Here is an 18,450-nt window from a genome sequence, read left to right as displayed (position 1 = left end):
ATACCTTTTCTACTTGGTCCCAATTTAAAACCAACACCAAAAATCCTAGCATACTTGCATTTCCAGAAAATCCAACACTACAGGAGTCTTAACCTCTCCAAATCCAAGATTATTAAAAAGTGTAGTGTTTTAAGAACTGAAAATTGCTTAGATAATGAATGATTAATGATTAAGCCTTCACTTAATGATAACATTGATGTTTTAGCTACTTTAACTTCAAACTGAAGATTTTATGTTCCAAAATAAATCAGTTTCTAGGGTTAAAATGAACAAGTATATTACCAGTAGCTTGGAGGCTAAGGCAGGAGGATCAAGAGTTCAAAGTCAGCCTCAGCAAAAGTGAGGCATTAAGTAACTCAGTGAGGCCCTGTCTCTAAATAAAATACAAAAAAAAATAGGCCTGAGGATGTGGCTCAGTGGTCGAGTGCCCCTGAGTCCAATCCCCAGTACCCCGCCCAGCCACACACACCAAAAAAAAAAAAAAATCAGATAATTTTGATGTTTTTTCCTTGTACTTCACATATAATCCTTTCATTTTCTGTTTTTAGGAAATCTGGAAAGAGAATCCAAAGAGAAGGAGGAAAAAATAAGTAAAATAAAATTAGTTGCTGTGAAAGCAAAGAAAGAACTCGATTCCAGCAGAAAAGAGGTAAGCCAACTCAAAAAACACAAGATTCAAGAATCTTAGGTTTTGGAAAATCTAGAGTTTTTACTCTTAATTTACTGTGTATTTAAAATAGACCCAGACTTTGAGGGAAGAACTCGAATCTGTTCGTTCAGAAAAGGATCAGTTGTCTACTTCCATGAGAGATCTCATTCAAGGAGCAGAAAGCTATAAGGTAAAATAGTTATTTTAATAACAAGTTATATTCATAACTAGTTTAAAAAAATTGGAAAGATAGGTACAGGGGCACACGCATATAGAGCATCATAAGTCTTGTTTTGGTTTGGTTTTTGGTGCTGGGGATTGAACCCATGGCCTTGTGCATGCAAGGCAAGCACTCTACCAACTGAACTATATCCCCAGCCCAAGAACATCACAAGTTTGAGGTCAGCCTTGGCAAGTGAATAAGACCCTGTCTCAAAATAAAAATTAAAAGGCCTGGGTATGAAGCTCAATTGTACAATGTTCCTGGGTTTAATCTCCAGTATCACCAAAAATGAAGAAGGAAGAGAGAGAAAGAGATGGAGGAAGGAAGGAACTGGAAATGTAAAGTTCCTATCTATAGAATAATCATCTTGTATTTTTGTACTTGTTAGTAAATCTTTTTCCCCGGCTTTTTTTTTTTTTTTTTTTTTGTACATTGTAGTGTGGTTAGCCTTTAAGTGGTACCTTTATCTGTTGTTTTTGAAAGTAAAATTCTGTTTGGGGATTTCTTAATAAAAACCAGTAAGAGAAGGTTGCTCTTATTGTAACCATGTAATATTGTTCTAACCAAGTTGAATGAATGTGAAGTTTAACACAAATTGTAACAAGAAATAGAAGCATTGTTATTTGGAAGTAATATACTTATCTACTTTAATAAAATAAAGCACTATTATAAAAATCAAAAAATAAAATCCAACAAAGTTACCAAGTACAATATAAAAGTCATTACATTTCTTCATGTATTTATTTGTTCAGTAAATATTTACATGCCTAGACTGAATTCTATTCTAAGCTCTGGACCTGATGGTGGTCAGCCAAACAGACTACCACCAACCAAATAATCCTGAACTCCTGCCCTCTTAGGACTTAAATTCCAGTGGCAATAATGGGCAAACAGAAAAAAGACATGATACAGACTATGTAGCAAAACAAAGGTAAATAGGAAGAAGTGAATGAGCAGTAATCAGTAGGATTTGATAAAAAGAGAAAATCCCTTAGTAGACAAAAGATAAAATTTTGAGAACATTTGGGTACTTAATAAAGAAAACTTCAAAATTTATGTAGGGTAACTGAATATTATTGAAATACGAGTTCTAAAATTTTTTATAAATTCAAAAACAATTTTATTAAGATTTCTAGGGGGGCTGGGGATGTGGCTCAAGCGGTAGCACGCTCGCCTGGCATGCGTGCGGCCCAGGTTCGATCCTCAGTACCACATACAAACAAAGATGTTGTGTCCACCGAAAACTGAAAAATAAATATTGAATTCTCTCTAAAAAAAAAAAAAAAGCTAGGGTTTTTTGGAGGGGGGATCATAACAGTTATTCCAAATTTTAAATGGAAAATAAGCTAGCAAGATTAGTTAATTCTTCTGAAAATGTAAAAGGGAAGTGACCTCTACACACTAATTTTTTTTCCTATTAAGCTATAGAAATATGGTAGAATTCTAATGTGAGAATGAGATTAACAGAAGAGACAGAGACTTCTATACAACAACAAAACATACTTTTATGCCAGGCTGTCTTCTAAATGTTTTAGTATGCTTAATTCTCAAAACAACCACAAGAAGTATGTTATTAGCTTCACCAGTTTATAGGTCAGGAATCGTGAGGCATAGAGATTCAAGGTCACAGACTAAAAGTTAAGACTTCAGGGTCCCAAAACAGCAGAGCTGGGATATTACCAACTATTCCAGACCTGTTCTTTCACCAACTAAGCTATACTATCTCAGGAAAACTTAAAAATAGAAATCACTGCCAGACATGGTAGCACAAGCCTGTAATCTCAGCGATTTCAGAGGCAGGAGTATCACAAGTTCAAAGACTTAGTTGGGACCCGAAGCAACTTAGTGAGATCCTGTCTCTAAATTAAAAAAAAAAAAAAAAAAGGCTGGGGATATGCCTCAGGGGTTAAGCATCTCTGGTTATGTCTTTGATAACAAAGAAAAAGAAATCACTGAAGAAATAATTGGTAACCAGGCACAGTGGCACAAGCCTATGATCCCAGTTACTTCGGAGGCTGAGGCAGAAAGATCCCAAGTTACAGGCCAAGTTCAGCAACTTAGCAAGACCCTGTCTCAAAATAAAAATAATGAGAACTAGGGATGTGGCTCAGTGGTGGAACAACCATGAATTCATCCCCAGTGCCAAAAGAAGGAATTAGAAAGCTATTGAAAGGATTTAATCAGTTTTTTATTTTATTGCACACACCAAAATAATTCTGGGTGGATTAGGATTTTTGAAAAGTATTTTTTTTAATCTAGAATAAAAGACTTGATCTTTTGACTGACTTCTAATACAAAAGACTTTTTAAATTTAAAAGCAATTTAAGTAACTTCTGTAGATTGGTAAATTGAACTTTATTAAATTAGTATACCTGGTCTTCCTCTGAAGGAAATTATTAGGTTAGATTATAAAGTCTCTTAAAATATAAAGGAGCAGGCTGGGATATAGCTTAGTTGGTAGAGTGCTTGCCTTGCATGCACAAGGCCCTGGGTTCAGTCCCCAGCAAAAAAAAAAAAAAATTATATATATATATATATATATATATATCTCCAGTATAACTGGCTCATGAAAGATGAATAAGCTCATATATAAATTTTAAATTTGGGGTTTTTAAGATCTCTTTAAATATTAAGAATATTAATTTTGTCATATTTTTATATGTAAATTTACATTTTCATTGACATATTTTTATATGTAAATATTTAACATCTCAAATGGACTAAACATTTTATGTCAGGCTTTATTGATTGTACAATCTGACGTATTGAATGAATAATAATAACCTAAAGTTAAATATTTTTGTCTTTTTTTGAAGAATCTTTTATTAGAATATGATAAGCAATCAGAGCAGTTGGATGTGGAAAAAGAACGTGCTAGTAATTTTGAACATCAAGTAGAAGATCTTACTAAACAATTAAGAAATTCAACTCTTCAGGTAATTTTAAATTGAGTAAATTCAGACATGAAAATTTTAATATATTTTAATCTCCAATACTTTTTGCATAAAATTAAAAAACAATCAGGAACAATATTTCTCCCCTCACCCCGAATCAGGAGATGAATTTAACAAAACAATAACTTATTGCTCTGATCTCAGTCCCACTGGATTTGTTTTGTTCTTGTTGTTTTTCATTTTCATCTTTTACTTTATAGATGCATCTGGTCTTTTATAAATTTTGCCATATAAATATTAACACTGATGGTTTTGAAACTTAACAATGTACCTTTTCTTCCTCTCTTAAATATATTTTTTGCATGTTTACAAAAATGAATCATTTGTCATTCCAGTGTGAAAAACTAAATTCTGATAATGAAGATCTCCTGGCTCGTATTGAAACACTACAATCTAATGCCAAGTTATTAGAATTACAGATTTTAGAAGTCCAGAAAGCCAAAGCAATGATGGACAAAGAATTGGAAACGGAAAAACTTCAGAAGGAACAGAAGATAAAGGTAAAAACAATCCTGTGAGATGATTCACGTATATATAGTGATATTTTTACCAAAATATCATTTGAGGAAATGACTCAATTGAGTCTTTAATTAATTGCTTTATGTATGCCAACTCTAATTTTGAGAATCTAAGATGTGATATTTGCATGTTTATTCTTTAAATATTGAAAGGTCACCAATTTTTTGAGTGTTTGTGTATCAGATTTATTTTATAACCTCTAACACACGTACTTCTTTTAATGTTGATCGAATTAGGGGGGGTATTTTTAATTTTAGGAACATTCCAGTACTATAAAAGAACTCGAAGAACTTCAGGTACAACTTCAAAAGGAAAAGAAACAGCTTCAGAAAACTATGCAAGAACTAGAGCTGGTTAAAAAGGTAAAATAAAACACCAAGATTGAAAACTGATTTCATGGGCTGGGACTGTGGCTCAGTGGTAGCGCACTTGCCTGGCATGTGTGAGGCACTGGGTTCGATTCTCAGCACCACATATAAATAAATAAAATAAAGATCTATCAACAATTACGAAAAAAAATTTAAATGTTGCTAAACAGAAGAGAAAACTGATGTCATTGTTCATATTATGAAGCTACTCTGTACATATCAAAAAGGAATATTTTAAAATGTTGTTTATGATACTGAAATAACCCTCATAAATTGTCAGCCCAATAAATTGGAATTTTAATGCATTTCTCTGTCTTTTCAGAAGAATCTGAGCTTATGAATTATCAGAGTTTGAGTTGATATGTCATTTTCTATACATGATTGTTATGTGACCTATGAAGATTTAGTTAAAGTCAAAAGAAAAGTACTATAAGAGCCACTTAAAATATTAATATTTCAGCTGGCTGCAGTGGTGCACACCCATAATCCCAGCATTCAGGAGGAGGATCACGAGTTCAAAGCCAGCCTCAGCAACTTAGCAAGGCACTTAGCGACTCAATGAGACCCTGTCTCTAAATAAAATATTAAATAGGGGCTGGGGATGTGGCTCAGTTCAATCCTCAGTACCAAAAAAATAATAGTAATATTTCATAAATAAGAGTCCCCACAAGATTTGAACTACTAGTTATGGTTAATGAAAGTTTTTTTAATGAAATACAATATAGCTAAGAAAATTGAGCTGCTAAAATATATATATTTGATTTTATGAAATTAGAAACTTAAGTATCCAACTTCTATTTTCTTCATTACTGTTTACACTATTCTGTTTTGTAGAAGAGCATAACAACCTATTAATTCCTACAGCATCATGTTAGCAATCTAACAAATGAAATTAATAACTGAATCTTTTATAAAATGTGCAGGATGCCCAACAAACTACATTGATGAATATGGAAATAGCCGATTACGAACGTTTGATGAAAGAACTAAATCAAAAGTTAAATAATAAAAACAGCAAGATAGAGGATTTGGAGCAAGAAATAAAAATTCAAAAACAAAAACAAGAAAACCTACAAGAAGAAATGAGTGAGTAAAATAAAATTCACTTTATGTTAAAATTGTTTCATTGTAACAGGTTTGGGGAAGGGGCATTACTGGGTGTGTCTAACATAGTGCTAACCATTGTTTAGGACCAGAAGGAATGTAAAACCATTTGCCATTAAGGTTTTTACAGTCCATGCTGGTGCTTGACTGTGTGTCTTGACAGTGCATGCTAGTGTTTTTTCTTAAAATTTTTGTTATGTGAATAATATGAAGATACAAGTAATCTTTGTCCACGATTTGCCGATTGTCAACAGATTAGGAAAATTTAAATAGTAATGAAAACAAAAGGAGACTGAAGCAAGGTGCAGAGGCAAAGTGGCAGAATGGCAGGATCGCAGAATGGCAGGATCGCAAAATGGCATGAAGGCCTCTTGCCCAAGCTGCCAGCTTTATTTATATCAATAGGTTACATTAGGTCACTGGCATCATTAGTACATTATTGTTCATTGTGTCATTAGGCTGATTACAGAGTTAGCAACATTATGCAGCATATTGCATACTGTAGTTGCAATGTGCAATGTTAGGAGCTTTGTGTCTCTCTCAAGAAAGTCCATTGTTTAAAAGTTACTGCTCTGTGGACAGGTTCAGGCTCAGCAGAGCTTGGTGAAACATTATGGTTGTCTTGTAACAAGAGAGTTTATTCCCAGGAGCTGTGTGCCTGAGATCAAGGTCTAGGCTGATAAGACTGTAGCACAGAGCCTTCTCATGTAGGGCATTGCTATAGCAGCTAGGCATTCCATACCTTTGCACAGAAACTTTCCTAGCAGCTAAGCATACCACAGCCATGAAGTCATCAGAGACCCCAGTCCCAAACACAGAACCCTTACAGTGAAGCATTTCTTTTTAATGTAATTCTATCCATTTTAACCATAATTTTTTTCTAATGTGGGAGTTAACTGGGTATTGAACTCCATAGGTACTCTACCACTGAGCTTTATCCCCAGCCCTTCTTATTTTTTGTTTTGAGACAGAGTCTCAATAAGTTGCCAAGGTTGGCCTCCAACTTGCAGTCTTCTTGTCTCAGAAATAACTGGTCCACACCTGATTCCATAAAATATTTTCTGTTGTTAGCATTGAAAACTATGATTTTCCCTTTAGGCATTCTTTAGTTGCATTTCATGAATGAATATGTTATATTCATATTTTAATTTAATTCAAATTTTTGTTATTTTTGTTTGAAAATAGTTTTGGGTTTATTTATTTGTTTTTTGTTTTTGGTATCAAGGATTAAACCCAGAGGCATTTAACACTGAGCCACATCCCTGGCCCTTTTTAAAATATTTTATTTAGAGACCCGGTGTCACTGAGCTGCTCAGGGTATTGCTAAGTTGCTGATGCTGGCTTTGAACCCACAATTCTCCTGCCTTAGCCTCCTGAGCTACAGGGATTATAGGCACATGCCACCATACCCAGTAACAGTTATCTTCTTCTTTAAATTTTTTTTTTTTTTTGAGACAGGACCTCACTTAGTTAATGAGGCTAGTCTCAAACTTTTTTTTTTTTTAAGTTGTAGTTGGACACAATACCTTTATTGAAGATTGAACCCAGTGCCTCCCATGTGGTAGGTGAGCACTCTACTGCTGAGCCACAAACCCAGCTCCTATAATAGTTATTTTTTAAAGCAGAATTCAGCACACTATGGCCCAGAGTCCAGCTTCCTGTTTTTATAAATAAAGTTTTATTGAAACAAGCCATGTTAATTTGTTTATAGTGTCTGGCTGTTCTTGTGTGACAACAGCACAGATGAAATAGAGATTAATGTCTGGCAATACTATATTATTTATTATTCAACCTTTTAGGAGAAGCTTACCAACTCTTAAACAATTAAACTCTTAAACAACTCTTACCAACAATTAAAATTTAGGAATTTTTTCAGTATTTAGCCACATATTTGCCATTTCTGGTATTCTTTGTTCCTTTGTGTATATTCAAATTCCATTTGGTATGACTTTCCTTTTGCTGAATAGCTTCTTATATCTTGCAGCCCATAAGCTACTGTCAATTAATTCTTTCAGCTTTGGTTTGTTAGAAAAAGTCTTTACTCTGCCTTCATTTCCAAAAGATGCTTTTGCTGGGTATAGAATTCTATGGTATATTTTTTCCCTTTTTTGTATCCTGCTTGTGTTTATTCAGCTTCTTGGATGTATAGGGTTTTTATAAAATTTTTTCAAGTTTGGTACATTTTGGCCATTATTTCCTTTTTTTTTTTTTTTTTTTGTCTAAACTACCCCAACCCATCCCCAGGACTCTAATTAGATATTTTAGACCACTTGATATATTTCCATAGGTCAGTGATACTCTATTCCTTTTTTTTTTTCCCTTGCTTCCTTGATTGCTTGCTTGTTTGATTTTTGTACTTTCCGAACTTCTTTTTGGATAGTTTCTATTACTGTGTCTTCAAATTCTCTGATCTATAGTATTTGTTAATCCCATTCAGCAGTATGTCTACTTTAGATTTTGCATATTTCATTTCTACAATTTCCATTTTTTAAAATATATTTTCCATTTCTCTCTTCTCTATGTTTGTTTTCCTTAAATTCTTGAGCATATTTAATAATTATTTTGACGCCTTTTTGCTAATTTCACCCTTTCTGTGTTTACTTCACTTGTTTATTTCTGTTGATTGATTCATTCATTTTTCTTCCCTCCTTCCTGTAAGTAACATTATTCTGCTTCTTTGTAAACAAAAATTTAGATGTGAATTTTTTATTGCTGAATGCTAGATATTTTTGTGTTCATTTAAAAACTTAAATTTCAACATTCAAGTTATTTGTATTTAAGTTTTGTATTTTTATGAATTATTTTTCATGTCCTTTAGGATGAGTGTAGGTCTGGTTATAGGTCTGGTTCAACCTACCACTAAGGTGGTGCTCATCAAAGTTCTACTGCAAAGTCTTTTTCCTCTGGCTGGCAGAGATTCATCTGATTTATATCCCTCAGAGTTGTCCAGATTACAACTCTCCATTTATTGTTGTTTCCACAGCAGTTCTTTGCATTTCAGATGACCAGCTCTATTTCAGATTCACATCCCTGCATCAGTCCAGAAACTGCTTCTGTGCAGAGTTAAGACAAGTAACAAGGTTTACTATGTTTGTTTACCTTCTCTCAGGGAATCACAGTCCTGTACTGCTCCCTGTCTGAAGTCAGAAAAGGTTTTTTTTAATGTATTTTGTTTCATTTCCTAGTTTATGACAGGAAGAGAAGTCTAGACTGTTAACAGTTACTCATAGCAAGAAGCAGAATTTCCATGAAATAATTTAAGGTGGCTACAAAGATATTACCTTACAATAAAATTTTAGATATAAGTGAGGAGGAATTAGCATGAAAGAAAACGTTGAGATAGATCTCAACAGTTGAGTCAGATAAAAGATTAAAACATAAAGTATACATCTTCTGTGCTTTTTGCTAGAGGTCTCCTTTAAATTTGACTTTTAGCATCCTAGAAACCAGAAGAACGGCAGAAACATCCGTTACAAGGTTTATAGTATCCACAATAATAAAGCAAGCTTAAGAAGAAACAGCTTTCCCTGGTACCACATCATGTGAAACAACATTCTTTCAGATTTTATATGTATTTTTTATCCTGTTTATGAAGGATATGAATACTGAGGTGAAGTATTCAGTTCACTTTCAAAGATGGGGAAGATAGTCTGCTATATTGGAGTATTTAGATGATAAGAGAATCTGGAAAAGTTACCAACCTCATGACAGTGAAATCCTTGAATTGCTGGCCTAAGGACTTTTAGCAGAAAAGGAAGCATTAAGATAGTGGTCCAGCCAGGTGCAGTGCTGCATACCTGTAATCTCAGGGACTAGAGAGGCTGAGGGGGGAAAATAGGAAGTTCAAGTCCAACTTCAGCATCTTAGAGAGACTCTGTCTCAAAATAAAAAACAAAAAGGGCTGGAAATGTGGCTCAGTTGTAGAGCACATGCTTCGCATGCGTGGGGCACTGAGTTCGATCCTCAGTACCACATAAATAAATAAAACAAAGGTATTGTGACCATCTACAACTAAAAAACCAAAATTTAATGTAGTTTGTTCACTCTGCCTTATAAATTAAGGTAGGTTCATCTTAATTTCAAACCCCTTCATCATGTGGTCCCATTCTAACTTTTCAATTTAATTCTCATTATTCTCACAGTTGTAAAGAAGGCTGTAAGCTTTCTTGAGACATGATGTTTTCCACAAGTGTATATTTCATCTACTGTGATTCTTCTTTTCATGACCTCATTCTCCTCATTTCTTTCATGCCTATCCTAGAACAGGAAGCATTTAAGACTAAAATCCTGATTCTAATCCTAAATGCTTCCTGTTCTGTGAAATCTCCCTCAGAGTTTCACATAAAGTGAATATAACCTTTAGACGTGGAGCTATGTAATCTTTTGTTTTTCTTTCCAACTTTTAAATAGTGCTATCTTGCTTATTATAACTCCTAGAGCACTTTGTAAGACTTCATATGTAATTTGGACTTTATAAAATACTTTTCAGAATTGGATAAATATTTGCCAAGAAATAACTGAATTAGGTTTACTACCAAAGTATAGTTAAGACACTCCTGTTCCTGTTTGCCAAGTAATGTAATCTATGTGTGTGAATTTAAGTTTGTATAGTTAATCATTGCTTATATGATTATTCAGCAGTCCAACCACATAGTGTCCATGTAAGTAAGTAGTCTAGATCAGGAGTTAAGCACACTTTTTCTGTAAATGACCAAATTGTAAATCTCTGAAGCTTCAGAGACCACAAAGTCACTGTTACATAGTCTTGGTTTATTTTATAACAGACTGCAGCCAGATTTGTCCTGCTCATTGCAGAGGCTCCTTGTGGTCTACACAATTAATCCACTTATTCCTACTTGATATTTGCTCCTTCTTTGCCTCTGTAAGCAGCAAAGTTTCTTCTTTATTATGATTTGATTGGCTCCTCAGTGTGCTGTCTTTCACTGACAGTCCCTCTCACAAAAAACATCTGTGGGCTGGGGCTGTAGTTCAGTGGTAGAGCGCTTGCCTGGCACGTGTGAAGCACTGGATTCAATCCTCAGCACCAAATAAAAATAAATAAATAAAAGACAAAAAAAATATTGTATCTACAGCTAAATTTTTTTTTAAAACGTCGAATTACTATAAGAAAAACAGATGACCAAATAAGAATGTGCCTCTAATATGATAGAATTGTAAATATACAGACTCTCTTTTGAGGTACTTAAAGTAGATTTCTTATCTTTTAGAGATAGAGCAAATATAGAACTTTAGAGATATACACTGAATATTTACAGATGAACAGATTTGCTTTAAAGTAATCCAGAGGGGATTCAGAGAGTACGTAAGGTATAGGTCAGGGGTTGACAGACTTTTTCCATGAAGAGCCGGATAGTAAATATTTTAGGCTTTTTGGGGCTGCACAGTCTCTGTGGTGATTACTCAAGTCACTGTTTTAGCACAAATGCAGCCATAGACTGTTTTGAATGAATGAGCCTTGCTGTTCTAATAGAACTGTATTCACAAAAATAGCCTGTGACTTTGCTGACTCCTTGTCTGGGTGAGATAAGATTGGGTGTATTAGTAATTGTTCAGTTGGATGATGGTACATTGGAGTTTACTGTACCGTAGTTACTACTGTCAAGTATGTTTGAAATATATCATAATAAAAAGCTCAAACAAATTAATACAAACGTAACAATACAAAGAAAAAACTCATCATTGACATATTTATATTCACTCATTAAAAACTGTTTCATCTCTTTCTCCTGAAATTATTTCCCATGCTAGCTTCACTACAGTCTTCAGTGCAACAGTATGAAGAAAAAAACACCAAAATCAAGCAGTTACTTGTGAAAACAAAAAAGGAACTAGCAGATTCAAAGCAAGCAGTATGTTAATTTATTCATTTTGCATTTTAATATGGATTCATAGTTTATTTATAAATAATTGCATTTTTTAATTTAACCAAGATTCTCATTCTGTAGGAAACTGATCATTTAATACTTCAAGCATCATTAAAGGGTGAGCTGGAAGCCAGTCAACAGCAAGTGGAAGTCTATAAAGTAAGGTTCCTTGTACTTTTTAAGATTTAAAAAAAAAAAATTCCATATTGAAATGAGTTATTTTCTAGGGATTTTATTTATCCTGTAAGGAATTACCTTCTAAGGATATTGAAAAGGATTTCTCAACATTTTGAGGAAGTAGAAGCAGTAAATCAGGTAGTATAAAACTGGTAAACCATTTAGTTCAGGCCAGATTATTTTCATGCATTTGAAGAATATAGTTCATAATAAAATAAATGTAGAATATAGTTCATAATGAAATAAATATAGCCTCAAACCTCATCTGAATCCTCTGAATGATATTGCATTGACACAAAGCAATTCATGAAATAGTTTTATATATTTATTTAAAATATATTTGTGTGTGTGGGTGTATAAAATGTTTTGAAGTGTTAAATATGCAATCTGGTATTTAGGGGATTGATTTCTTTATTAATGTTGGTTTAAGAAAAAGTAAATCACCTTAGCATAATAAGTGGTCTTTTCATATTGCTTTACTTTTTTAATAATAATAAATAATACCTAAAATTTTTTCACTACTTAATTCTATCATTTATATATACTTATCTCAAAGTTCATGTTTTAAGGAAAATATCTTTAACCAGTGAAGATATGAATTATCAGAGCTAAGCTTAAAGCTTTTACCTTTTAGATTCAACTCGCTGAAGTAACATCTGAGAAACACAAACTTCAGGAGCTCCTGAAGACCTCTGCAGAGCAGCACCAACGCACAATGAGTGCATACCAGCAGAGAGTGGCTGCACTTCAGGAAGAGAGCCGTGCTGCAAAGGTGTATCCTGCATAACAGAAGCCTTTTCCCAAGGGGATTTTATTAACTGCTAGTGAGCAGTTCACTCAGGGCTGTGATCTCCTTTTCATTGGTTTGCAGTTAAGGGCACTTAATTAAATGAGCTCTTAGTTTGGCTCAGCCTACTCTACCCCAAAGTGCATGCTCACCTTAAGAATCATTTGAATAGCAATTTTTGCTAAAAAGAAAAATATGAGCACATATTGTTTCCATTTAAATCTTGTTGTGTAATTTATGTATGAAAGAAAATCACTTATTTGTAAAACCTTTTTATTTTAAAAGTATTATGAATCTGAGGACTTACAAGTTATAAAATGACATTCTAATAGAGTGTTCGTTCATAGGAACCTAACTTTTTGTCTTCAACATACAAAACAATTAGAAATGATACAGTAATTTTGTAGAGGTACAGCTCTTATATAAATGATCTTGCAGTAGTGTTGTGGAAGTTTACCAATCACTTCAGTGGATGACACAGAATTTAACTTATAAGTAAAAAAACTTTATAAAATTACAAAAGCAAATAGTGCATTGCAAAGTTTATGGGTAGTCAATAAATCTAAGAATTTCTTGTTAGACAAAATTATATCCTTGAAAGGCTTTAAAAAAGTGTAAGACCAACAGAAGTGTACTTTTTTATGAAGTTAATTGAGGCTAAAATGAATCTTAGCTATTCATTTTCAAAAACAAATTTTCATCTTAGTTTGTTAACCTGGAAGAAAATGGGATCATGTTATAATAGAAAATGTTTTCTTTTAAATATCATAGGCAGAACAAGCTGCTATAACTTCTGAATTTGAGAGCTACAAAGTCAGAGTTCACAACGTTTTAAAGCAACAGAAAAACAAATCTGTGTCTCAGGCTGAAAGTGAAGGAGCTAAACAAGAAAGGTAAAGTCTTTTAAAAAAAAAAAAAAAAACATGAAACACAGGTTCTTCACCAAGTAGGTTGAAGATCGTATTTTGATTTCTTTCAACTATAGAATTTTATATATATTATTACTGTAAGGTCAGGGACCGGTGACCAAAAGTAGGCAGATTAAAAGGCTGCTGAACAAGGCTTTATTGAGATTTGTTCCCAGGCAAGACCCTCCAACCCAACAGAGCAGGTCCAGAGGACTCGCAGGCTCAGCTGGATTGGAATTTCTATTGGGTTTAGGACAGGAAGGAAGGGCTTGGGACAGGAAAGGGAGGTTTTTAGAGTCCCTTGTCCTATTGGGTTGGTCGGGGGAGCTTGCAGAGATCCAGGATTGGTCGGGAGACCTGGCTGATTGACAGGTGGTTCTGTCGACACCTGATTGGTGGTTCTTTTGCATGTGTTGGTCACCTGGTCCTTTGTTCCCTTAGCCACCTCAAACCAACCTAACAATGACTAACAAACATTTGGCATCACTTTGACTAAAACTTGATCTTCTCTTAAAGAAGTTGGATGTAGGATTTCAGTTCATGATCCCTTCCTTTTCCCTCCCCCTTTCCCTCTCATCCTCCCTCCCTTTTCTCATTCTCCTTCTTCTACTCTACTTGACTTCCTTTTGCTAGTCTATTAATTTATATTTGATTAAGTTTTTCGGGGGAGGTACCAGGGATTGAACTCAGGAGCACTCAACCACTGAGCCACATCCCCAGCCCTATTTTGTATTTTATTTAGAGACAGGGTCTCATTGAATTGCTTTGTGCCTCACTTTTGCTGAAGCTGGCTTTGAACTTGCAATCTTCTTCCCTCAACCTCAGCCCTCTGAGCCACTGGGATTATAGGTGTGCGCTACCTCATCTGGCTTGATTGGTTCTTTTTTTTTTTTTTTTTTTTTTTTTTTTGGTGTTGGGGATTGAAACTTGCCAACTAAGCTACATCCCTAGCTCTTGATTGGTTCTTTATATAGTCCTATCTTTCCCCCTTCCTTTCTTTTTACTGTAGCTTCCACATCTGAGACAAAACATTCAATCTCTGAGTTTCTGAGCTTGGCCTGTTTCACTTAATATGATATTCTCCATTTGCATCCATTTACTAGCAAATGCCTAATATCATTCTTTTTATGGCTCAGTAAAACTCCATTGTGTATATAAACCATAATTTCTTAATCCCATCTACTGAGAGGCATCTGGGTTGATTCCATAAGTTAGCTAATATGAAGTGTACTGCTGTAAACATTGAGGTGAATATATTTCTGCAATATGCTAAATTTAAAGAGCTTTGGGGAAAATACCAGAGAGTGGGATAGCTGGGTCATATATGGTGGTTCCATCCCTAGTTTACTGAGGAATCTCCATACTGTTTTCCAGAGTGGTTGTACAAGTCTGTAATCCCACCAACAATGTCAAATGTTTCTTTTTCCCCACAACTTCACCAGCATGTGTTGTTGACATTCTTGACCATTGCCATTCTGACTAGAATGAAATCTTAGTGTAGTTTTGATTTGCATTTTCCTGATTGCTAGAGATGTTAGAACATATATTTTTCATATATTTGTTGGCTATTTGTGTTTCTTCTTTTGAGACGTTCTATTTAGTTCTTTATGTCTATTTGTTGATTGAGTTATTTGTTTTGAGTTTTTATTATGTTAAGTTTTTTGAGTTATTTGTATATTCTAGATATTAATCTCCTGTAGGAGGAGTAGCTGGCAAAGATTTTCTTCCATTCTGTAGGTTCTTTCTTCGTGTTCTTAATTCATTTACTTTGCTGTGCAGAGACTTTTTAGTTTGATGGCATTCCTCTTTGTATTATTTATTGCACTTCGGAGGTCTTATTAACAAAGTTGGTGCCTGCACCAATATGGTGGAGTATTGACCCTATGTTTTCTTCTAGTTGTAAAGTTTCTGGTCTAATTCCTAAGTCTTTGATCCATTTTAATTTGAGTTTTGTGCAAGGTGAGGGGGTGGGCGTGTAATTTCATGTTTCTACATATTGCTGTATAGTTTCCGAGCACCATTTGTTAAAAAAGGCTGCCTTTTCTCCAAGATATAATTTGGATGCCTTAGGAAAAAGTGTCACCATTTTCAAGAGCCATTCTTGAGCATGCCTGAAGATTGGGTTCCAACCAGTTGAATGTAAATGTTTTACATTTTTTTCTACTTTCTTATACAGTCAATATTTTTTTTAAAAATGAAATGAATAGGACTGGGGTTGTAGAACACTTGCCTTACACATATGAGGCACTGGGTTCAGTCCTCAGCACCACATAAAAATAAATCAATAAAATAAAGGTATTGTGTCCATCTACAAAAAAGAAATCTTTTTTAAAGAAATGAATAGAGGGGTTGGAGATGTGGCTCAAGTGGTAGCGTGCTGGCCTGGCATGCGTGCGGCCCGGGTTCAATCCTCAGCACCACATACAAACAAAGATGTTGTGTCCGCCGAAAACTAAAAAAAATAAATAAATATTAAAATTCTCTCTCTCTCTCTCTCTCAAAAAAAAAAAAAAAGAAAAGAAATGAATAGAATATTGTGTGGATCGTGTCAAAATTATGGATTTTAAGTATTTGTTTTCTTCTAAATTTTATTCTAACTGTAGAAAGACCTGCTTTTCTTCAGGTCTTGTCTTTCACTGTAGCTTGGTCTAAATATAGTTCTCATAATGGTTAATATAGAACTATGTAGGTTATTTTTTAACTAATGGCATAATTCATAACATAAATAGCTATTTTGATGCTGTTTAATGTTCTATTCCACTGTATAAATTTTTAAAATTCAGAGACTTCTTACTTGTAAATCTGTAGCACCTGAGGTTTAAAATCTAACATCTTTTTTTATTATATCTAATCCTATTCTTTGAATCCTTAAAATAGTTATATTTGCTTTAGAGTCATTTATAATAATGAGTATGACATGGAAAGATTAAATGATTAAAATATATTGGAAACCACAAAAGGGAGTTTCACTCCTTTCATGTTTTATAACTATTTATTCTATTTTAGGGAACACATGGAAATGTTAATTGATCAACTGAAAATCAAATTACAAGAAAGCCAAAGTAACTTACAGATTAATGTAGCTGAACTTCAGACATTGCAGTCTGAGCATGATACTCTTCTGGAGAGGCACAACAGGATGCTTCAGGAAACAGTGTCCAAAGAGGCGGAACTTCGAGAAAAGTAAGATTGCTAGTAGCGCTAGTGCTATTTGTAGCAGTCAGCAGTGTTTCTTTGCTAGAACTACTAATATGTTGCTCCTTGGAATAAGTACAGATTCAAAAATAAGTAGACATTTCTAAAGGCTTAATAACTTTGTTTCATTTACCATAAAGCCTCCCTCTTTGGATTGTTTTTGTATTTGTCATTTTTAGAATATTAGTGTTATTAAAAAGAGTTACTAGTAAATAGTTGGTACCACCAAAACCCTGTCTCAAATTTTTTTAAAAAATAGGTCTGGGGACATAGCTCAGTAGTAAAGTGCCCTTGGGTTCAATTCCCAGTACCTCCAAAAAAAGAGGAAGGATTATATATATTATATAGAATATTGCATGGATTATATCAAAATTATATGTATATATATGCATATGTGTGTGTGTGTGTGTGTGTGTGTGTGTGTGTGTATATATATATATATATATATATATACTGTTAACACAAAAGACAATTAATGCCTCAGAAGAAAGAAAATGCTACTTTCCACCCCAAGTGTCAAATTATAAGCATTTTTCTTCATTTCCAAAGGAAAACATTAAACAGCTGCTAACTAAAAAATAAAATGAAGCTCACCTTTGTTACTCTATTTTCAACTTATCATATCTTGTTAATCATTACAATATTTTATTAGACTTCAGGAATATAGGCAGAATAAATAGTTTATTGCAAAGAAGAACTTTTGACCTCCTATAATAGGAAGTTGGTGGTAATATTTGTTGTATCTTGGGGCACTGAGAAAGAGTTCTTCTTTTGAGTGTCTTTCCTCAAGGGTTTTAGGGTACTTTACCTGCCTAAAGTGTGTTTATAGTATATACATAATCTTATGCTAACCTGAAAAAGAAAAGGAAGTGATTTCTTGGCTTACCACTTTTTTTTTAACATGTAATTTATATGTTAATCACGTAAACCAAAAGTTTCAGGGAAGATCTACCAACATTCTAACTACTATCAGCAGGGTTTCCATTAGATTAGCTTATAAATAATTACATTTACTTGATATTTATATCAGAAATTTTCAGCATTTTTTCTTTACTATAGAAAAGTTATTATAAAAGCATTGCTAGCCAGGTACAGTGGCAAATACCTGTAATCCTAGCGACTCAAGAGGCTGATACAGGAGGATTGCAAGTTTGAGGCTAGAGTTGGTAACTTAGTGAAACTCTGTCTCAAAATAACAAATAAAAATATATGGGGGTATAGCTCAGTGGTAAAATACCCCTAAATTCAATCCCCTGAATCCCTAATACCACCACAAAAAAAAAAAAAAGTGTGTGTGTGTATAAGTATGTATGTATATGTATATATATGTATATAATACACGTGTGTGTATGTGTATCCAGTTTTGCTAACACAAAGGACAATTAATAATTGATGCTTCTAAAGTATTTAATCATCCATTGAATATTTTGAGTACCTACTATGTATTCTTTTAAATACTAAAAATTGGCCTTCCTCCTTCAAAAATACTTTCTTTGATGATCTCTGTTATTTAAATGTTTGAATATTTATACTTTTTCTATATGAAATTATAAAAACAGCTCCAGAGGAATGTGCTAATTATGCTAGCCTGTTACATACATTATCCAGAGAGCCCAGGTAATGTAACATCCCAGTAACAAATGGGATAGGAAAGTGAACTTTCACTAGCATATTCATCCCA

General features: G+C 33.8%; 1 protein-coding gene across 9 annotated transcripts in view; it reads left to right on the top strand.

The window, feature by feature from the left end:
* The window catches only part of Gcc2 (GRIP and coiled-coil domain containing 2), a 48,780-nt gene that overhangs the window by 12,073 nt on the left and 18,257 nt on the right, over positions 1-18,450 (top strand). For all 9 annotated transcript variants that reach the window (XR_013428834.1, XR_013428835.1, XM_078028854.1 and 6 more), the window contains 11 exons: positions 549-649; positions 741-839; positions 3,689-3,808; positions 4,162-4,326; positions 4,603-4,707; positions 5,637-5,799; positions 11,587-11,687; positions 11,784-11,861; positions 12,514-12,651; positions 13,438-13,559; positions 16,581-16,757. Coding sequence is in view for 7 of the 9 variants with exons in the window: in XM_078028854.1 (XP_077884980.1) it covers positions 549-649; positions 741-839; positions 3,689-3,808; positions 4,162-4,326; positions 4,603-4,707; positions 5,637-5,799; positions 11,587-11,687; positions 11,784-11,861; positions 12,514-12,651; positions 13,438-13,559; positions 16,581-16,757 (1,369 nt within the window). In the remaining 2 variants the exon portion in view is untranslated. The remainder of the gene's footprint in view (positions 1-548; positions 650-740; positions 840-3,688; positions 3,809-4,161; positions 4,327-4,602; positions 4,708-5,636; positions 5,800-11,586; positions 11,688-11,783; positions 11,862-12,513; positions 12,652-13,437; positions 13,560-16,580; positions 16,758-18,450) is intronic.

This window comes from Ictidomys tridecemlineatus, chromosome 12 (assembly GCF_052094955.1).
Source record: "Ictidomys tridecemlineatus isolate mIctTri1 chromosome 12, mIctTri1.hap1, whole genome shotgun sequence".
Classification (NCBI taxonomy): Eukaryota; Metazoa; Chordata; class Mammalia; order Rodentia; family Sciuridae; genus Ictidomys; species Ictidomys tridecemlineatus.
This window is presented reverse-complemented; position numbering and strand designations above follow the sequence as displayed.